The sequence below is a fragment of the Chlamydotis macqueenii genome, chromosome Z (genome assembly GCF_036417535.1).
Source record: "Chlamydotis macqueenii isolate bChlMac1 chromosome Z, bChlMac1.mat, whole genome shotgun sequence".
NCBI lineage: Eukaryota > Metazoa > Chordata > Aves > Otidiformes > Otididae > Chlamydotis > Chlamydotis macqueenii.
The window spans coordinates 56385458-56408621 of NC_141593.1; the positions used below are offsets into that span (position 1 = coordinate 56385458).

General features: G+C 36.8%; 1 protein-coding gene across 5 annotated transcripts in view; it reads left to right on the top strand.

The window, feature by feature from the left end:
- PAM (peptidylglycine alpha-amidating monooxygenase) overlaps positions 1–23164 on the top strand; it is a 75750-nt gene that overhangs the window by 42066 nt on the left and 10520 nt on the right. For 3 of the 5 annotated variants that reach the window (XM_086770168.1, XM_086770169.1, XM_086770171.1), the window contains exons 14-19: positions 10070–10375; positions 15476–15605; positions 20969–21085; positions 21589–21661; positions 22208–22421; positions 22789–22989. In XM_086770168.1, the coding sequence (XP_086626294.1) occupies positions 10070–10375; positions 15476–15605; positions 20969–21085; positions 21589–21661; positions 22208–22421; positions 22789–22989 (1041 nt within the window). The remainder of the gene's footprint in view (positions 1–10069; positions 10376–15475; positions 15606–20968; positions 21086–21588; positions 21662–22207; positions 22422–22788; positions 22990–23164) is intronic. The other 2 variants (XM_086770170.1, XM_086770172.1) reach the window with 1 other exon arrangement.

The following is a 23164-nucleotide window of genomic DNA, read 5'->3' on the forward strand; positions in this document are numbered from 1 at the left end:
GCTAAATGTTTCTAGGTAGCTGAGTACCTTTGTGAAGTCTGATTTCGTGATCTATTTTCCTAATCTCTGAGGATGGACAAAACAGACATGTGAAGCTTGCACATACACAACTCCTACTGAAACTGGCTGGAAATGTGGCTTGAAAGTAAGATGTGAAATACAACACTTAAGTACGCTGTAAAATCACGTTCTGAGATGCTTTTAGATGGACATTCAAAATGAATAAATTCTAAAGGACAGTTCTGGCTTTGATCTCTAGCAAAGTAGCAGTAATTATGGACCTTAATTTCATGGGACAGGCTGTGATAATGAGGTAATTTAGTGTAAGGATGTGTGTCATAAGGAGAGATGATGGAACAGAAATGTTAAGAGAAGTCTTTCCACTCAGTTAAACACAAAGGCGATTCTTTGAATTAGGTTAAATATAAATACATACAGTGATGGCCCATTGATTGTATGAGAAATTAGCATCATAATCCATACAAAATGTGGACTGGATCAAAGTTACACATAATTCTGCTGTTTATTACATATTGGATACCTAAGCCATACTTAATTATTTTCAGTTGTTGTGTGCTATATTTGCGTGTGAGTGCGCACACACACACACACAGAGATAAATACTTTTGCACATTTTTGTTACACTACTGGAAATATTTTTCTAGGTTGTAGCTGAATCTGTGAGTTGAGAAAATGAAATATCTGTTCAGCGTTGCATATTTTACTGTTTACTTGTGTATTTCTGTGAAAAGCTCATTACAATAAAAATGTTCTGAGCTAGGCTTTTTGTATCTGGGATAGAAATTTCTGATTGATTTAAGTGAAAGGAGGAGATATATCTCCTCCTCTTTCTGCCTTCTCTCTTTTGTTTCCTCCTTAAAAAAAAAAAAGGAGGGAGGGGGAAATGTGGAAGGAGGCTTACAGTTTCTTGCAGGATCGGTGTTGAAAGGAGAATCAGCAGGGCCTTGCTTTTTCAGGTAATGAATTAATGTATTTCTGTGATAGTACTACATGGCAAACCTATGGCAGCAGAGTCAGCCAATAAGACTTGATTTATTTTTATGCCTGCGCATATGGTCATAACTTACATTCCTTTCTAAAATAAATTTGTCATAGTTTGCCTTTGCTATGTTGTGTGTTTGTAAGAAAAGAGAGGAGTTCAATTTGGTAGGTGGTTAAAATTTCTTAGATTGATGGAGAAAGGATGATGCTTGGAACACAAGACAAATTCACTTTCCAGTATTGATGTGAGATGCCTAGAATTAAGTGTTATAAACATTTTCAGATTAAGGCCAGACATATGAGAAACTTAATGGATTTTCTCAAGCTTGGGATGCCTTTTTGGTACTCAAAGATTATATGAGATCCCTTAAATAGAGTACAAAAGTAAGAGAAAAATTACTGACTTAAACCTTGGAAGAAAATGCTGCTGAAAGATATTAAGAGCAATCATAGAATCATAGAATCACATAGTTGGATGGGACCTATAAGATCATCTAGTCCAACCGTCTTCCCACTACCATTGCTGCCACCGCTACTAAACCATATCTTGTAGCTCCTCATCAAGCCGCCTCTTGAACACTGCCAGGGACGGAGACTCCACCACCTCCCTGGGCAGGCCATACCAGTGCCTGACCACTCTTTGGGAGAAAAAGTTTTTCCTCACGTCCAATCTAAACCTCCTCTGGTACAACCTGTGGCCATTTCCTCGGGTCCTGATTGTTGCCTGGGAGAAGAGGCCAAACCCCCGCTCATCACAACCTGCCTTCAGGAAGCTATAGAGTGCAATGAGATCTCCCCTGAGCCTCCTCTTCTTCAGACTAAACAATCCCAACTCTCTCAGCCACTCCTCATAAGACTTGTGCTCCAGACCCCTCACCAGCTTTGTTGCCCTTCTCTGGACACGTTCCAGGGCTTCAATGTCTTTCTTGTAGTGAGGGGCCCAAAACTGAACACAATACTTGAGGTGCGGCCTCACCAGCGCCGAATACAGGGGGATGATTACCTCCCTGCTCCTGCTGGCCACACTATTTCTAATGCAGGCCATATTTACAGTTGGAGAAGTATAATTAGGAAAATTCAAAATTGCAGAGGATTTGCTTGTTGTTTCAACACTGAAAGATCCTACTCAAAGTTGTAAATAAAATTTGAGCCTTTGATTTTGTTAGAATAAGATTATTCATAATCTTTACAAAAGTATCTTCAGCACAGTAAAGAAAGGAGCATCAGACCTAAGAAAAAAAAAAATTGCAATTAGTATAGATTGCATTCCTAAGCAGGAAAAGAATATAACAAGCATGGAAAGAAGCCATGTTAAATTGAAAGTTTTGGTCTTCAGTTTGACACCTAGTTTATGTTCTCTGGCTCTTAAAATTATAGAGGGAATTTCCCTAGGTATTTCCTGTAATGTAAAAAACTACTTAGCAATTAACAACTGCAAATACTATTTATTGTATCATTAACATATCTGACGAAAGGGAAACTGGACATTGTATTAGTACAGGAAGAGTTCAGAGAAGTAGTGAAGTCATAGCACAAATATAAAACACACCAAAAATAATGATATTGTTATTATTAATAATAATTATTATTATTATTATTGGAAAAAGCTTTCCTTTTTTATAATTTTCATGTCTTTTTTTAAATTAAAGCGTGATGATGCTTAAAATAAATTTAAGATAGCAGAACTACTCTTTAATAAACATAGTCTTATATATGTCATTTTGTAAGAAGAAAGGTATTTACAAGTATATATTGTACAAAATAGAAAATTGAGGTGGAACTGGCATACTGTGTGCCTGAAATTACAAATATGTGTTGTAATATATCCAAATGAGCACAACAAAGTCCTTTGTATTAAAACTTGTGTTTCTTGCAGTCATTTAGCAGTAGCTGATAATTATATTTTATTGTAACAAAATGGTGCTTGTCAGAAACTTATTACTGATCAAGAAGGAAAGGAAAGAACAGAACAATTAGGAAACTGCAACCAGCTTGAGTTTTGAGTTTCAGGTTCTGATTTGTTGATGAAGGACACACGTGTAACAAAATGTAATCCTCAATGAAGATTCTTTCATCTACTTTCATGCTTTCTCTATCTTTAACACTCTTTTTCCCAGTTACAAACTTCTTTAAGCTAGTGACTTTATAAACTGTCCTTGGATTCTCAAAACAGTTGTACATTAAAACATTTTGACAGTTGAAGAAAGAAGAGAAACAATGAATTAAAAGCAAAGTGCATTTATATTGTAATAGTAGTAAAAGCCACATGCAGACATAGAAGAAAACAGCTAATGATTTTATTTTTTAACCTTTTGTTCCATCTCTTTTTAGCTCTGTAAGCTGCTTAGATGTGCCTTGAGAGCAGATACAGTTCCTGTTCGTCAAACACATCAGTTTGACTGTGCTATAAGTGCGCATCACTTAGGGCACAGTGATGGTGACCAAGAATCTCCCTTTTCACTTCCTTGTATCTATGTCTCCTTCCCCCAGCCCCTCAAATCCCTTCAGAAAGAAAACAGCCTTACTTAGTATTTTTTAGTTCTCAGGAGTCTTTCCAATGCTTTCATTGAGGCAACAGATTAAATCAGTATGGGAGGACTTGCATGAAAAATAATAGCAGACTAGAAGCCATGTGAAAGTTGTTTTGGCCTATTATGTCAAACTGTGTCCAGTATAACTTCAAATAAATAGACGTTAGATTTTGTTCACTTCTGAGATGTTTTTCCATGCTTTTCTCCCCTTTGTTTCTACCAGCAATGTTATTGTATATATGCCTGTTAGAATGAGCTTAGTCGCTTCATCTAGGAAACAAAGAAGGTAAAGAAAATTAAACTTTTGTTTTTGATAAATGCTTGTTTGGAAGACATTTATCTGTGATGGCACAATCTTGAAGATGATACTTGCAGCCAAATTTCTGTTTCTTCATCAGGAAGATAGTTCTTCAGCTGAAGTACACATTCTCTGATATAACTCTTAATGTATCACGTAAATATTACCAGAGATTTAAGATGAGGGGAAGTCATAGTTGGAGTCCATATCGTTTGGACTCTGTGTTCTGGTTTTGTTTAGTGAAGGGGGGCTGCGGTGGTAGCTTCTGTAAGAAGCTGCTAGAAGTTGGCTGGGCCTAGGGCAGACCCACTGCTGGGGGGTCCTGTTTTGTGATATTGCCTCTGCGATAATGTATTTAAGATGGGGAAAACAGAAAAAAAAAAGAAGAGAAGATGTGAAGAAGCTGAGCAGGGGCAGAGACGGGGAGACACGAGCCTTGTGGCTCTTGCAGCCCTCATCCTCTGGCCTCCTGCCAGGCACCGTTTGGGCCCGACTCAGCCTGGCCCGGCTGCAAGAAGCAGAGAGGAGATGAGATGTGAACGAGATGTAAAGAGATCCTGAGAGGCGTCTGCCAGCCTGTTGTGAAGAATTTTTCTTCAGAGAGGAACAGCTGCAGACACCAAGGTCAGTGAAGTAGGAGGGGAAGGAGTAATGTTGCTCCTGGCCAGAATTCCCCTGCAGCCTGTGGTGATGACCATGGTGGAGCAGGTTGTCCCTCTGTCCCCCCATGGAGGTCCACGGAGGAGCAGAGATCCACCTGCAGGCCGGGGAGGACCCCATGCTGGGGCAGGCAGATGCCTGAAGGAGGCTGTGGCTTGTGGAGGGCCCATGCTGGGGCAGCTGTTCTGGAGGGACTGCACCCCGTGGAAGAGATGACCCACGCCGGAGCAGTTTCATGAAGGACTGTGGCCCGTGGGAGGGACCCCAGGCTGGAGCAGGGTAGGAATGTGAGGAGTTCTTCCCCCAACGATGAAGCAACGGTGTGAAACAATGTGTGATGAACTGACCACAACCCCCATTCCCTCTTTCTCCCTGTGCCACTTGCCGGGAGGAAGGTGGTGGAGATGATGTTAAGCCCGGGAAGAGGGAAGGGTGGGGGGAGGTTATTTTGTTCTCTACCTCATTATCCTGCTGTTTGTAGTAGTAAATGAGTATTTTTCCCCAAGTCGAGTCTGTTGTGCCCGTGATGGTAACTTTAAGGATTTTCTCCCTGTCCTTATCTCAAACCTCGAGCCTTTTTCCTATATTATCTCTCCCTGTTCTCTTGGAGGGTGGGAGGAGTGAGAGAGAGACTGTGTAGTCTGGCCCTGACTGAGGCTAAACTACGACACCCTGATTTCAGCACTTCTGAAAAGGCAAAGCCCTGACTATTTTTGCTGGAGGAACACGCTAAACAGAAGCATATCCTGATAAGACAGAAACATGTAGTCTCAGATTACACTCCATTTTATTCAGAGGTAATTAGAAAGCCCAAACTCAACTATGAAAACTTATCTCTTACTGCACTCGTAATAGGACTGAGACATGAGTTTGGAGGGACCAACATACTGGCTCCATGTCAGATCAGACATGCTCAGGAAGAGGAGACTTTCAGAACAAGCATTCACACCAACTGAGCTATAGTACCACACAGATATACTTAGCAGTACCAGTCCCCTGTCAACACAGATGACTGCTTGCTCGAGTTTTACTCTTAATCCCTCAGTTCTGGTTATTTCCTGGTAAGGTGTCATTTTGTCAGAAGGCTGCAGTAGTGGCTTCGTGTTTGAAATTCTGTTCAGTCTGATTCCTAACAAAAGTCTGGAAAGCCAGTGACAGACTGGGGAGCCTGTCTGAACTGTCTTGGTGAAACTGTACAGGCATTATGACACAAATACATATTCTGGAGATGAGGGTTCTCAGACACTGCCAGAGTGTTCTTTCCTTTTTTCTAAAATGCAGTAAAATTAGTTTTCACGTATTTATCTCATAGCTTGGTCCTGCAGCATCATAGCTAGATCCTTCATCCGGACGGGAAACTGGTACTTCCACAGCATAGTGGTGAGCTGCGTAAGGACCATGGACAGCGGCTGCTCCCTGCATGCTGGGGAACTCGCGCTCTAGCCCTGAAAAAGAGAGGACTGTTTTTAGACATGGATGGTTCGACACCGTTGGGATTATACTCAGACGTTGATGGTCAATATACTGAGCTGTTTTATTAGCCTTAAACTAATCTAGTCTTTTGTTGAGCTCAGGTGAGGTTCAGCTCAAGGTTTGCAGTGAAGTCTACAATGTTGTGATTTTATTTGTTTGTATGACTTTTTCAAAACACTATTATGTAAAATAATTTTCCTAGTTTAGAACTGCCATAGTAATTAAGTTTAAACTTATTGGAATATGCTTGTGCATTGTTTCATGCTGGAGGTGTTAGTCTTGACAGCTGTCACTTCCTCCAGAGTAGACTAAACTCTAGGTAGCTATAACCAATCATCTTTTACTGTATTATGTAGAGGGAGGTGTTCTGGTAGCTTACACATAAGAAGTGCATGCGAGTATCCTCTGTGAAACTGACTTAATCAGTCAGCTTCCCTGAAACTGCACTGCTAGACTTCAGTTATTTCAACAAGAGCAAGTTGAAGAGCAGAAGAGCAAGGCGTTCACCCATGTCTTCTAGTCGCACAAAGCCAGGCTGTCTCATCTCAAACAAGACCAAACAAATAATATGGTGCATCTTGCTGGTGTTCCTTTCCCACTGAATGTCTTCAGGTGAGCAACATCTTTCAGCTGTTCCAGCTAGTACAAGACAACTGTAAAGCAGCAACATGATATTGTGCTTTGTTTTTTGCTGTATCTTGTGTTGCAGAGAACAAATGTTAATCAGAAACAACTTGTGTCTGCTCTTTCCTAGTTACCTGTAGTGAATTTTTAACTACTTCATAAAAATATGCTGCTTGCAAATTTATTTGAATCTTCCTAGGGTTCACAAAAAAAAAAGCTGAAAAAGGTGGGCCCAAATAATATGGGGCCTTCATTCAATGTGTGGAGTTCGGGGGACAGCAGCATACATTGAGTAGTCAGGAAACTTCAATTCTTCCCTTTCACATTTGCATCCATCTTTTCTGAGTTCTGTCAAAATGCCAAGAAAGAGACAGAAGACTTCAGCCTGCTGTTTGTGTCAAACACATGGAAATGCTGGGCAGATATGTAGGCTTCATGGATGTTTTTTGAACTTAAGGTGTGGAGATTTCATATTCTTTTTCTCAAACCCGTTTACTTAAGGTAAAAATCGCAGTTTCAGAGCAGCTGCAGTTCAGACCACTTTCACTGTCTGAGGCACACCCTTTTGCATACATTCAGATAGTTCCTAAATGTTCTTCACTGTTTTAGTTACAACACTCCTGCTTAATGAAAGCATTTATAAGACAAGCTCAACTGGGAGAATTTCTCATCTGTAGCCACTGATAGTAATGTACTCAAACCACCTTAGTTAGTACTCCACTGTCTGAAAGTTCCTCTTATATCTTATGATCATATGCTCAGTGGTAAGGGAAAACCAAAACTGATCAGCCTACTTGGAGCTGAGTCCCTGATTAATAGCTCTGACTGGAATTTTCTGTGAAAACCTCTTGTCTTAAAAGTTGTTGCATGGGTTTTTGTTGGTTTTAAGTTGGATTTCCGTGCTCTCATTTCTTCTTGTCCTCCACTGAGTTCTGTCTCTTAGCAGTTTATTTTGTACTAAGAGAAGCTAATTTCAGACAGGTAAATGAAGCACTTGGTTGGTTTTTTTTTCTGTTTTTCAAAATCAACAAGCAATATCTATTTTAGAGGGTGAGTTGATTATTCTGTGGCAACCATTGCACAACAGAGGTAGAGTGCAATGTCTCTGGCTAAAGCAGGAAGCTGGCAACCTTTACTGTTAAAATAGAATGAGTATATGAGTTGTGAGTTAGGGATCTGAAATCTTTATAAAAACTGCAGTGTGTTTTTCTTTTTATGACCAATAATTACAAGTAAATTGATGGCACTGTTGAGGTGGAACTAGGAAAGAATGAACTGGGCAAAGATCACTAAAGTTCCTTTTAAAAGGTTTAAAATAGCACCAGGCTTGCTGGTTCAGTGAGACTTTCCACAGTTACATTAGGCAGAACACTGTTTTTACAATTCAGACCTCTCCATTGTAAATCATTACATATAGAGAAGTCAGTGGGCTTTGCTCATCTGTAAATCTCCAGCCATGGATAAAACCAAAACATTTGTACATATGAACTTTGTTTAATTTTTTTTAATTATGCAAAAATATAGTTTAAGCCAATGAAGAATATCTCAATAGTGAACGTCCCCTAAGTAAAGGAAATTCCAGATGTGGTTCTACATCAGCACAAATTCTTCATAGAATCATAGAATAGTTAGGATTGGAAGGGACCTTTAAGGGTCATCTAGCTCAACCCCTCTACAAGGAGCAGGGACATCTCCAACCAGATCAGGTTGCTCAGAGCCTCATCCAAACTGGCCTTAAACGTTTCGAGGGATGGGCTGTCTACCACCTCTCTGGGCAACCTGTTCCAGTGTTCCAATTGTACCTGATTAATGTAATTATAAACCTTTCTCAGAATAAATATGGTTTGTATACAAAACTTGTATAATACTATACTTTTTAAATATTTGGATTTGTTCTGAATCAGTAGTTGGACTAGCTGAATGACAGCATTAGGATTATGAAGCATTCTAGTTTCACAATTACATTTGAAGCAAATAATTCAAATTTGTTATATAGCTTAACACTTTTCTTTTTTACCTGATTTGCTTTGTTCATTTCGTTGAAATTGGCTCTGTTACTCCAGTAATTATCTTCTGACAGAAGATTTCATCTGGGATATTTCATTTCCAAGGGCAAGGAATGGAATCCTACTCAAAATCATTGAACTAGGACTGTTTATAAACATGACAGATCCTCTTAGGGTCATTTCCAAAAGACTTCATTTCCTCTGTCCCAGGCTGCAACTGATATTTCTGGTTTTGGTTGTGGTTTTTTTGGTGAAAGCTTCATTAGTTATAGTTTTGCTTTTCTAAAAAATGTCGTATATAGCCTGTCATGAAGTAATACAAATTCTTAATTATGAGTGATTTGTACTTAAATAGAAGTATACCTACTTGCATAAAATCTTAAGGCATATTGATATCTCTTTCTATTTAAATGGTGCAGTTGTATTCAACAGAACTGATAATAGTTTCAGACAGTCAAGATATTTGGTTAATGAATTCTAACCAGTTGAGTACTTGTTGGTTAGTAGAGAATCCCAGGAGAGGGATGTCATCATGTCATCACTTTATTTAATCCTGCAAAAAGAATTGAACATTGACTTCATCAAAACTTTTTTGGATGGTTTTAATATTTTGTGAAGAAAATTGTGGTTCTGGAATTTGCGTACGCAGTTTTTGATTGCTTGCTTTGAGCTATTGTTCTGGAAATTATTGAAGTGTTTGTTGGTGTCTAAGAAAGCTGTAGTGGTAACTGCATTGCTAGCAAGCAGCTTGAGAAAATACTGTTCCCTGCATTGCCAGATGATGTTGTGACTAAGGGGTGTTACTATTTTGAGGAAGAGGAGGGACAGGACCCTGACTGAATTAATAAATGAAAATTAATGGATCACTCTGTTTTACTAGTGTGTCTTCTTTCTACAGTTTGCTCTATGGAATCTGTTTGCAAATGTGAAAGTTTGTTTTCTTACAACCTAAGCTTCTTACGCGATGAAAGATTTCAAAGAAATATATTTTGAAGTGCGCCATGACTGTCTGTTATTGTCTTTGTTATTGAACAAATCAATAACACTATAGAATTTTCCTCTTTGTTCTTTAAAAATGGAGTAAGTCTGCAGTAGCCTGGCAAATCCAGATAATTCCACCAGAAATATTATTTTTCTGAAATTTGCACACTTTTTTCTTTTTCTTTTTCTTTTTTTTCCCTTGTTCCCAAGAACATCTGGGCAGAGGTGATGATTTTTTGATGCCAGAGTGTCAGGTAAAGGTAGAAATTTATATGTAAATTAAAGTTGATAAAGATTTGACATTATTTTTTCATACCAGAGACTTGGCTCATTGAATTCCCACAGCTGATTCAGTTCTCTCTTATACTGCTTTTGACAGTGACTGTTTAAATAACTTTGTTACATTTTACTTTGCTGAAGCTTTCTAAAACTACACGATCTGTTATAATTGTTTTTTCCTTCCTTTCCTCTTATCTTTTCTCTTTTCTGTACAGGTGATTTCTATTCACTCCTTTCCAAGCTGCTAGGAGAAAGGGAAGATGTTGTGCATGTGCATAAGCATAACCCTACAGAAAAGGCAGAATCAGATCTTGTAGCTGAGATTGCTAATGTAGTCCAAAAGAAGGATCTTGCCAGAGAGATCACAAATCACGATGAGAGGGACAATACTATTCTTGTCAGAGACAGAATTCACAAATTTCACAGACTAGAGTCTACCTTGAGGCCACCAGAGAACAGACATTTCTCTTTACAACAGCCTAAACATGGTGAGGGAAGCTGGGAAAAAGAACATACAGGAGGTGGGTTAGGGGTTAATTTTATACAATGAAATGCAATGTAAGAGCTGTGATCCACATTAGCAAAATCTGAAGGGAATATCAATTGATGCTTAGAAGTATTTTACGTGACAGTTTTCCTAATTTATGGAAGTGTTCTCCCTCTATTTTAGAGGTATTTCAGTGGGGTTCTTTCCCCCCTTCATGCATGAAGAAGGAGTGCATGCCAATAGCACAATACCAGTACTTTTTGGAACATAGAGTATTTTTTCTACTCTCAAGACTTAAGTATTTTACTTAATGATATGGTATCAATTGTGCTAAAACAAGGTAAACACAGGATATAGTAGTCATGGGCAGTGAAGAATTTTCTTAATACAAGTAACTACTATAAAATGGTGACTAGGGTACTTGATTAATTTTATGAGATTTCTGATTACCTTGGTCTGTCAGATACAAGATTTTATAAAATTTATTGCTGTAATTCTGTGGGACGTTTTTTCTGTCATTCAGAAAGAGTGGTAGTTAATCCTGAAGAATTATTGAGAAGTAAAATTTTCTGCATATCTATTTCAAATTTGGCTTGGCTATTCAAATATACTTGGACAAGCTGTTTTATTACGCTAGGATTAAAATTCATTCCCTTCAGGTTTCTATGACAGCAGAAACCACGGCAGTATTGTGTTTGTTTTACTTGCATTTTGGTCTCTGTGATATCAATTGTGCTTAGTCTTACTTGCTAATGTGGAAAGATAGATAATGCAGCATGTGACGAGTATCTCATAAAAGAAACTGGTATGTATGCATGAAAGTCATCTGTATGCATGAACTGTAGCAGCACATGCTTGCTTTTATGTTGCAACCAACCAGCTTGATGTTTCCAAGTACTGTTATACACAAATATACATCATTCATCATCCATTTGATTTTTTTTTTTCAGTTCAAAATGCTAACATGTATTGTCTCCACTTATGTGAGATTCTATTATAGTATTCAAATTTAGAAAAATTCTGGGTTTGTATTTAACAGAAAACCAAAGATGAGGACTTTGCAATGTTATGTTATGCTACTCAGTTAAGTGAGAGCCTGTCAAGTTTATTGGCATAGGGGCAAAAAACAAGTGGGGTGTTACCATGTGCCTTACATAAGTGTAAATCATAAATGATTCCATAAGTGACACTGGCATTAAATGCTTGGTATAGTAGTGTGTGTAGCATTTCTGCAAAACCAGTTTGTTCAGTTCAGACCAATAGCATCTGGTGTGTAGAGGGGAAAAAAGAAATTTCCTTTCTGTTTTAACTGATCCGGAGGAAGGAGTGTCAGTGAACTGAATAAATGGCTTAGTTGGCACACCATATGGCATGAATTCTAACTACAGAAAGATTTTGCTGAGCTACTTTAGTAGCTACATACTCTTTTTGGGGGATTTTGTTGGTGGAGGATGAATTAATACACGGACTTTCAAATGATGTAATTTTGAGTTACAGCAAAAAGGAAAATTGACGTAATCTTAATTGGTGATGATTTTTTTTTTAAATGTTTGTGATACTGCTAACTACAGAAATTCTGGACTGCAGAAGCTGTCAGCGCCATCTTTTGGCAAAAGAAGTTTTATGGCAATAAAATCTTTAACCACATGTTTTGTTTCTGTTTTGGGTAGTATTTATGTATTAGAAGAACAGAACCTTCCACAACAGGATTTTCCTCTTCAGAGAAAGAAGTGGAATATAAAGTGTTTTAACTTGTCTTTATTTGATTAAAAAATGTACACTCTTCACAAAATACTTTACTAGATTGAATTTTTAAAATTCTCAGTATCTCTTAGGACAAGACTCTTGTTGCTGTTAAATTAATTTCCTGTAACTGTTTTTAAATTACCAGAATTAAAATAGTTTAATATTTTTATAATTGCAAATATTCCCATTTTAAACATAGGTCTGAAATAGCAAGTGACCAATATGTTAAGTAAGGTTGTTATAAATGTTATGTTAATAACTTTATACTACTGCTCTTCCTGCACTGTTGTTATCTTTTTGCCTTGAGACTGGTCAGTAATCAGTCACATTCAACATCACTGCAACCAGTACAATTACACCTCCCAAATATGGCAAAAAGTGTAATTTTCCAAGTTTTAAAACTCCTTTGTGGCCTGCTTACTTATCTTTGTAAATATTTAAATGACTTCTCTGATGGCAAGGATTAAATGCAATATTACTAAAATCTGTATTGTTAAAAGCTGGCAAGAGCTTTCAGGGATTTCTGGACAGTAAAATGCAATTTTGCCAATAAATAGGCTTTATTCTTTCACTTGTAGCAAGACTAGAGGATGATTTGCATGTTCTAAATCTATGTAATTCTTTATAGTTTTATTAATGAAAGGAATTACTCTAAATTAGAATATAGAAGATCTTGTACTTAGTTTAGAAAACTCATTTACAACAAAACTGGTGATTTTATATATATAATTTAATGGAGAAATTTAATTTTCTTTGGTTTCATGTATAACTGTGCCATGCACCACTTGGTTTTGTAGAGAATTAATAATCAGTCTTAGATAAATGAAGTCTAAGTTTAGTAAGTAAGTTTTTGGAAAAAAAGCTAGTTGCCTTAAGATAAACCTGTATCAAAGAACTTTCAGGATGAGACTTTCAGAGGGAAGAGGAAAAATAACAATAATAAATCAATTTTGGAAAAGTGTGAGAAAATCTAAAGCTTGTGTAGAGGCTAGAGTTCTTGTGATTAGACTATTTCCCTGTACATTCATTTTATTGTTTTGATCTATCAGAAATCTTTTAGTCCTGTAAGTATAAACATTTTGTATTTTATAGTATGTGATTTTTGAGAGACTGAATTTTACAGAGGCCAAAATTTAGGCTTTCTATGTTTAGCCTTTTAATTTTTCTAGCCTTTTTGGCCAAGAGACATTAAACATCACGAGTTTTCTGTGGTTTAACTTATATTGATGTGGGATGAGCAAGTGCAAGTGAGGAAGCAGACACTGGATTTCCACCCTTTTGTTCCTTTCAAAATGCTAATGTCCATGCATATACGTGGTACTGCTCCTGCTGTGATCAACTGAACTGTGCAGAAGTATGAATATGTATAATTTTTTTTCTTAACAGCTTTTCTTTCAGCCTGTAACTCTTGTTCAGGCAAAATTGCTATAGAGTAGAATGTCTTGGTTTAGAAGTTTCTGATTACTGTCTTGGATTCACAGTTGCAGTTGCTGATTGCCTTAGGTTTGTCTTAGCCCAAAGAGCTTTTCTGTCACGTACTCTAGCTATGGTATCTAAAACTGCAAAAGTAAAATATCTCCTAGCCTGTGGTAGGTTTTGAGCTCTGGTTTTATCCTTCCCCTAAGTAGATTGTAGAAGATTTGGTTTCCCTCCACACCATACTTGCTCAGACTACATCTCTTCCAAGTGAAATGGAAGTAGGAGGGTATGCTTATCAGAACAGCTGGGTTGCTCGGGTGACCTGAAGATTTGGGGCATTGTTTCCCTTTTCATTTTTTCTTTCATTGGAAGGAAACTCCTTGGGTGCTGTGTGTTAAGGTCTGTGATCTGCCTTGTTTAAAAGCACTGATGCCCTGGCATTTTGTCAGTGGGGCATCACTACTAGACCGTACCCCCGTGATCATTTTTTTAGGATCACAGCAAAACACAGAAACTTCAAGTGAACTGAAAGTTGCAAAGTACAGCATGGTGCTACCAAACACATTGAATGCTAGTGAAACAGCTCCAGTTTTATGTAACTCTGAAGAAGTTGCTTTCTATTCACCTTCAGTATGGTTGTGCATACCTGCATACAAAGTCTGCACATTAAAAATACCTGAATTATGCTGAACGAATTAATTACAGAAAGGAAGGAGTGATGGATTTCCTAATATGTAGAAAGCATTTTAGGCTTTAGGGTTGTTTTTTTTTCTCTTTTATCGGAATTGGTGATATTTTTATTGCCATTACATTTCTTATCTTGGGGAATATTGTTCAATTTTCTCTCAATACTGCCAGAGCAACCTCTTCCAAATAGCATTTAAGCAGTCTATGTCTGAGAAATGAGTCCTTGTAGCCAACACTCTGGAACTTCTCAAATTTTGGACTGTTCATGCCTGTAATGACTGTAATGAACAGACTAATAAGTCTATTTTTACTTAAAACAGAGATTGACATAAACATCTTTTTATATTTTTAATTTTAGTCTTTAAATTGAAACTAAAACTCCTTATAATTGAGGAGTTTTACAATCTAAGACAAACACAATTAAGTATCCCACTTTTTAATAGTGATTCTCTTGCTAAATTCTGTGCTGTGGATTTAGTGTGAAAATCAGATCTGTGTTATTGAAAAGCTGTCCAGTATTTATTCTTAAAAACAGTGTGTGACAGCATAAACAATGACAGATATTCTACACTTCTTCATCTCTTTCATCAGATTTAGACATCTATTTCCTGTTCATGCCTGTAATATTTGAGTTAGGATACGAACACTATCCAGAACAAATGCACATGTTGACTGTAAGAAATATTATGGGCAAACCTCACAGAATTACTGGAATTTTTGCTTCTTGTTGCTGTTTTCCTTCCTTCCTTGTAATTTTTTTCTTACTGTTAAAAGCTTTTTTGAAAAAAAAAATCAACCACTTCTGATTCATACTTGGTTTAGTGATTCATAGTTGCTTTAGTGATTCATAGTTGCTTTAGTGATTCATAGTCTTTGTTATGCATTTTTTAATAAAATACTGATAGGTTAATATTTAAATTTGCCTTCTGATTTTGGACAGTAGTTGTATGTTTCTGTAATCTTTCAATATAGAAAGCATTCACAGAGCTCCTAAAACTTCTAGTCTATGTACATGTATCCTTCTAAGATGGAGCAAAGAATGGAGTCAAAAGCAGTTCTGAAGTTTCGGTCATCCTATATGTAGCAGGATGCCAGTGCTTGTGCATGCTTTACTATAATCAAATTATGCTTGGAATTAAATTGCAAGGCATTAGTGTAAATACTGCATGTAAGATAATGACCATATAATTCCCAACAGTCTGTACTAAAAGCCAGTTAACCATTTTTTTTATAAATATGCTACATGGATGTCTGTCTTTTGTTTGTTCGTTTCTTTGGTCAGATTTCGACATAGAAGAGACTGTGGAGTGGCCTGGGTTAGACCTGAAACTAGGTCAAGTTTCTGGGTTGGCTCTGGACCGTGAAAATAACCTGGTTATCTTCCACAGAGGTGATCATGTTTGGGATGAAAAGTAAGTAGATACTTTGCCAAATGGCATATTAGAAGGTCAAATTGGTGTGTGCTGTTCGTATATCTTCTCAAGAAAATAAAAGACAGATTGCAGTTCCCTTTCCATTTAAAATTTAGTTCTTTGGCTGAAAGTGCCTTTGGGAGATTCAGTGCAAGTGGTGACTGACAGTTTCAAGATGATGGGGTTACTAGGTCTTCAGACTGCAAGAATGTGTCTCCAGAGAAAAAGAACATAGTACATTAGGTCCTTAAACTGAATAACCATGTTAGTATGACATTCACGGCCATTAATTATCCCTGCTTCTCCATGTTTTTAGCAGGACTAATTAGCCTGGAAGAAGGATGTTTTAGAACAGTGTACTACTATTAGGACCTGTGCTTAAGACATGTAAAGCTAGCTGCAGTGTATCTTCATTATTTTTTGTCTTTTTGTCCACTGAACAAAATTGGATTGTTACAAGGCACGCTCTCTAAACAGGCTTTCTTCTACTCATTTAATAAAATTTACTACATTTAGTGTCACTAAAAACAAAAAGTTCTAACTTTAGAATGGCCATTTTTCTAGCATTTCTGAAGTAATACACTAAAAGGTATTTTGTTTCAAGAACAGAATGTTCCAAATAAAGTATAGTGTCCTTATTCATACAGTATCGTTAGGTTTTTGAGCTTTAAAATTGTATGTTTAACTGTTTAGATGCACACTTTGGAAAACATTCCATGAAATTGTAAGAGAACATGGAGGAAGTTAGGCTGTAACATCATATTGTGTAGTAACCTTTTAAATGTGCTTTTTAAATCTTCTTTCTAACAATCTGTTCTCCGTATATGTAACTACAAGGCTAAATAGGATTTTTTTCAGCTCGCAATGAATTCATTTTATGATAATACAGTTTCTGAAAATTAAGAGGGGGCAGCTTTCTTAACCTTAGTAACAAATTATCCTTAGAGTACTGTTTTGTGGAGGAAAGGAAGTTCTTTGGGTTTTTAGCCAAGTAGCATAATGCAGCAGATAAGGTAATCATTTATATCTTGTGCATTGTATCAGTGATCTCTCCTGCTCAGGTGTGTATAAATATAGACTGTAAAATTTGAAAAGATGACGCATGCTTCAACTTGTATTACTCAAGCTTCAACTAAAAGCTGGTATTGATTTGTTTTTTTTATCCTCCTACGCATGAACATAAGTGCTGTTCTTTGTGTCATTCATGAAAGAATTGAAAAAACACTTGAAAATAGAGTGGCAGTTGTATTCATTTGTTACTTCTGAAATGTGTATTTTTGAGTGTCTGGCAACTGAGGTATACTTAGAACCCAGAGCACAAAACTGGAGTTTGAGACCAAGCAGTATTTAGTGAGCCTACAGATCTTAAGCAACAGAAAAAAAAACATTAACATTCACTAAAACAGCACGTGACTCAACCGTGTTGAGAGACAGACTGAACTGCAACTTTCTTACGGTGTTTGTGCAGAAGATTGGAGCTGTGGTCTGGAGTCTGGATATCCATGTACCTACCAGCTATGCTGGGTGACATTACAGGTTCACTTAACTCAGCCCTGTCCTTGCTCATATTCTAAGTATTTCTGGCCTGTAATTATCGAACTTCCCAGAAAAATGCTTTCCCTTATATTTAGTATTAGTAGTGTTCATCTGTACATCCATCTTGTGTGGGAGCTTGCCATATTTGCCATCATGCGGGGCTTGAAGTTGGAACAAAGTGAAACTGCCTGCCCTTGTAAATATGATCAGAAGCATTCAGTCCCAGATAAGTCAAGATCTAAGATGAGCTGTTGTTAACTGAAGTTGGTTATGAATCTTCCATAAAGAAAACTATGCGTGAAATCCTAATTAATTTCAGGGATGTTTTGTTCACAATTATTATTTATTTCTTTCTTCTTCTTGTGGAGCATGATTAATCCATATTTAAGAAAGGTGGCGTTGGTAGGAACTGTTAAATCAGATAGGCTAAAATTTCTGTAGGCCTGTATATATAGAGTATTGCGACTTTAAAACAGTATATTTGGAAAACATGGCTGTGATTAAGCTGTTGTTCCCATATCTTGTGGCACAGAGAAGAGGCACACAGAAGTGTGCTCAGCCAGTCAGCCTTCCGTTTTTATCTTTGGGTACATCACGGGCGCATGAAACAGTCTGGGAACCCTTTCATGGGTTGTGCTGGAAAGGAGGTGGTATATGTGTTCTCAATTTTCAATAAAAAGGAATAAAAAATGAGTATTTGAAAGGGGCTTATAATGACTGTTATATGGGGAGGGATAAGAAGTTATCAGACTTGTAAGTTAATGTTTATAATTAGCTGCAACTACACAGTTAATTGAGTATAATATTCCTTACCAAATAGTAGATGTGATGAATCAATCAAGCCTGAAAGCCCAGAATTTATTTTCTGTTTCAGTGCTTCACTAGCATAGTATAGAAACAAATTAAAGAAGAATTATCTGTGCTGTTAGGCAATGCACAAATATTTCCAATGCATTATTAATATATACCATAAAAGCTGGATCCTTATTCAACTAAATATCACTGGATGAATGTTCTGTGCTGTTTCATAAGGCAAGTTCAGTTTGCTTTAGAACACAAAAGCAGTTACACAATAACAAGCTCTGTAATACAGCAGCAGCTTTTCAGTGACTGTAGCATTCCTTCTGTGCATGATTTGGAAAAAAAAAAAATCTTTTTAAATAAGTCAGGTTCTTTTACCACATCATCTCATCAGTTTCAGAACAGTCTTTGCTATATGCAGCATGTGCTCTTCAAAATGAAAAAAAAAACTTTTCGTCTGGCTGAGCAATGAATCAGTTGGGAGTTATTTTGCATTTTGTGATGAAAAACATATAATATTCATGCAAATTATGAAAGAATAAAGAATATAATTAATAAAGAATATAAACTGCACTCTTGTTACTGCATACTGCTTAGGCTGAGCACAGTACCACAATGGTGATGAATATTGACCAAGAATAGAGTCAGGTTGTGCGTTCTGGAGTTGTGAGGTCAGGTGCTCTGTCTAAATTTAATATGTAGCCCACCAGGAAGACATTGAATTTAGCAATAAATTGTTTGTATTAGTGTGAGGTGGCCAGCTGAGAAGTAGAAAAATAGCTGTGGAATTACATTGGGGTTTGAAATTAGACATAGTGACACAGGCAGCATATTTCAGCTGTTCTTTGGTATCCAACTGCAGACCCTGTGAGAAAACCATGCTGCAGAGCAACATAACATATAGCAGTAAGGTGTTCAGTTATTTTGGTTGATTGTTTTTGGTCTAGCTTTTAAGCTACCAGTAGTCAGTGTAGTTTGTGTCCTCATTTATCGGTTGAAACAAAGGAACATTGACTACCTGGGAAATTGGTCTCAAGCTCTGGGAAGAGTGACTGATTCTGTAGCAATCCAGTTGTTCTTCTGGAAGAGGATATTTGACAGGGAGAAGATGCATGGAAGGCCACTCCCATAAACTAATTTCAAAGTTCACTAGCTTCCTTTGCATAAAATATCATACAGTCTCTTATTTACACTGAAAGGACCGAGTTCCCAGAAGAGCTGGGTAGTTGTTAGCGGGCAATACTTAGAAGCCTAGACAGCCCCGTTTCTAAGAACCAAAATCATAATAAGGAAAGTGAGTCACTTTTTTAAAGTTGTCTAGCTAGTCAGTTCCCCAGAGATATAGTCCTGCTTTCTGAGGTTTTTTTGGTACAATACCTACTGATTAAAAATAGCATTCATAATAACTTTAGTTCAGTCTATCCAGTGTTGGTTCTCCAGTTGTGGTCATCCATATCTAGACCAAGTCCTGACGAGTATTAGACTCCTTTTTAAATAAAACTGTCTAAAACCAAGAGAACTTGTTATGGAAGAGTGCTGTCAGTAATGGTAAAGAATAAAACAACACCTGCTGAACCATGGTCAAACAAGCAGGTCATGTCAAACAAGCCTACATCGGTAGGTCATTGTGTGCCATTACCTTTTACCCTGTGTCTCCCTTACAGCATCATGGCAGAGCATTTAGGAGTGCTCAGAAGAGAGCTGTAGTAACTATCATCTTGTGCTTAGTCATTCATAGAGGAAGGGATTTACTGATTTCTGTTAGAAATTAAATAAATAGTCGCAGATAGTTTGCATACATAATGGCAATATCTAAATATTATTTTCAAATCATAGCCTTTTTAGTCGTAAAAAATAATATTTTTTAATGTGCAGAAAGTTAAACACATCCTGTCATAGATTTTTCTGGTTATATATGAAGCCAGTATTGCTTTTCCACATTGAAAATTCTAGACATATAAATATTTAATGTTATGGAGAGGTGAGGCTGCTAGGACTGTACAATATAAAGTTTTAATAGCTTTATTCATAGCCTTCTCTGTGAGTATAAAGTATGTTCTTGTTTACCAAGATGCATCCATCATAGCTGGATTTCTCTTGGGATTAACAAATGAATTTTAAAATAGAAGGTGGGATATGCCTTGTATTCACAAGTTTTTAATCCACAGTCAAATACCATTTTCTAAACATTTAGACTTAAATTTTGTTAAAAATATTTTACACTCCATTTACCTTCACTAAATGCTGAATGTATATTTCAACAGGTTAGAGTAACAGCCAACTGCTCCATAGGGGTACAGACAACTCTGATTTTCATTCTTTGTTAAGCATATGATAATTTTATGCCTAGCAAATGTCTTCTTGAAAGTTAATCCCAGCTCTTAATGTCTGAAATAGTGACATGTTTAAATGTTGTTTATTAATATATTCCACCTGCTCTGAAAATTGAGTGTGGACGTAGGAGAAATACACATCATGTCCTGTAGGCACACTCTGAAAAGAACCTTGAGACCTAAATCTTACAGTAATAAGCTCTATCAAAATATTGAGTTGTGTTTGAAAAGAAGGAAAAACAAAAGATACACAAACATGCACACACTGCATTAGACAGTACAAAGTATGCCTCTTCATACTGGCAGCTATGCCCCGGTGATTAGCATGTTTTTACTTAGGCTACATTGTTTGGTTTCCCATTTCTGATTTGCTACAGCAAAGAGAAGAAAAAAGGAAGAGGGAGTTTTTTTGCTTGCTTGCTTACTTTAGGTTTATCTTAATCGTTACTGTGTTGACTTGGTGCTCTCTCAGTTTAGAAGTCATAACCTCAGTAGGAAATGTAGACATCCAAAACTGTAACTCTTAACGATCATACAATAATGTAATAAGGCTTATTTAAAGAAAAAAAAAAAAAAAGAAGCCAATAACCCCACACTGGAATTAAACTACGAAACTCGGCTTTAAGTTTCGTGTGTATTGTTCATCAGTGAAATCTTCTAATGCTGGCTTTCTATTCCACTATTTTTGTGTAGTTCTTTTGACAGCAAATTTGTTTATCAGCAAAGAGGACTTGGACCAGTTGAACAGAACACAATTCTTGTCCTGAATCCAAGTAATGCAAAACTGCTTCATTCCATGGGCAAAAATCTGTAAGTTATTTTTGCTTTTATCAATATAACTAACGTTTTTGTATATTTTACTTCAAAAAGTCCCCGAACCCAGTTTCACATAAGTTTTATGATACATTGTGTGATTCTGCCGTGAGTTCATTTAAATTAATAAATAACTAAAAATTTTACAAATCAACAATGAAAGCCGTTTGCTATCTTTACCACCTCTGCTTTCTAACAATTCATACAATTTCATCTACCAGCTTGATTAACAGAAATGCAGAGCTCATTAATATTGTATATTGTCCTTAAAGATGCCAAATATTGGCCTGAATGAGATACGAGATCAACTGAATTTCAGACCTGAGACACTCTTGTCAAGGAAACTCTGTTCTATAAAGTTATCTTTTTTCATTAAATACTATAGGTAGTTAGTATATACAGCGTTTGTTGGTCTGTAGATAAAAAGTGAAATCTTCACACCTACATCATTCTTCCTGAAAGATGTTTTTAACTTGATTCATCTCCATTTGTGCTTGCAGATTTTATTTACCACATGGTTTGAGTATAGATAAAAATGGTAACTACTGGGTCACTGATGTAGCGCTCCATCAGGTATGTTTTTGAAGCTTTAATACTGGGACCTTAGTATTTTCCCAAAAAATTTTTTTGTTTTCCTAGAGATTTGACATAAGTTATTTATGTTGGCCTGTTAAGATAAACAGTAAGAATATGCCTACAGAAATTGACCTCTGTGGCCCTCATGGAATATAGTTGTGTTGAATAATCTGCAGCATGGACATAGTAGTCAGAAATAAATGTATCTGTTTTAAAACAATGATTATTTTGAAAGAGAACAGATTTTTCTGCTATGCCTTGCTTATCAATTCTCCTATGTAGTTAAACTCAGAATGTGAAACTGAGGCATTTGCTGTTATCACAGAAAATGTGTCTTTTATGCAGACATTTTCTAGAATCAGTACTGTTGCAAAACTGGTCATAGATGTAATACTCAATATATTAAGGCTATGTTTGGTATATGAATTTATTTTCTACACAGTAATAAGTATTTTTTCATAGGCAGTCATCCCTCTTATATTTCATCTTCCATACCTGAAACCTCTTCTCTTTTCCCATTGAATTAAAAAAAAAAAAAAAAAGGTTTTCAAGCTGGGAGCAGATGAGAAAGAACCGTTACTGATCTTAGGAGTGGCTTTGCAACCAGGCAGTGACAAAAATCATTTCTGTCAACCAACTGATGTTGCTGTGGATCCGATCACTGGCAGTATCTATGTCTCTGATGGCTACTGTAACAGTCGAATCATTCAGTTCTCTCCAAATGGACTGTACGTGATGCAGTGGGGAGAAGCTACAGGTCAGAGTTCTTGGTACTTTACCTGTACTGCTGTTATTTTGAACTTACCGTGAACCATGAGACTGCTGATGTTACTTTTACTTTTATTTATATATTTCTGTTACCGATATACCTTCCAGGCCCTAGCTGAATCTCAGCCTTGTCATTGCAGTACAATTTTCTCTCTTCTGTTTATACAGCTACTTGTAGTACTCATTCACTAAAAACAAAATATCAGAATTTGTTAGCATGCTTTCAGTGCAAGTATTGGCATGTCCTCTCTTACCAAGAAAATGTTCTGACTTTCACAAAAAGCTTATTTTTTTCTTAGAAAAACTGATGGTTTCAGTGTGTGCTTTAACACAAACTTGGATATTTTGTATTGCAGAGACTTCTTTAGGCAGAGCTGGACCTGGACAGTTTCATATCCCTCACAGCTTAGCACTGATCCCTGACTTCAGTCAGCTCTGTGTTGCAGACAGGGAAAATGGTCGAATCCAGTGTTTCAGGTTAGAGACTGGGGAGTTTGTAAGAGAGATCAAGCACAAATCATTTGGAAGAGAGTTGTTTGCAGTTTCATACGTTCCAGGTAATCTTTTTTCCTGTTCTTCACTCTAACAGTAGTTATGTCACAGTGTACAGTGTTATTTCATGAAGAGTGCTGTCATTTTATCTTAAGCCAAATATTTATTCTTTGTCAAAGTAGGGCTGATGTAATGGAAAATTTTAGAACTATCCTGTTTTCCTGTTTGTGGGATGAGGGA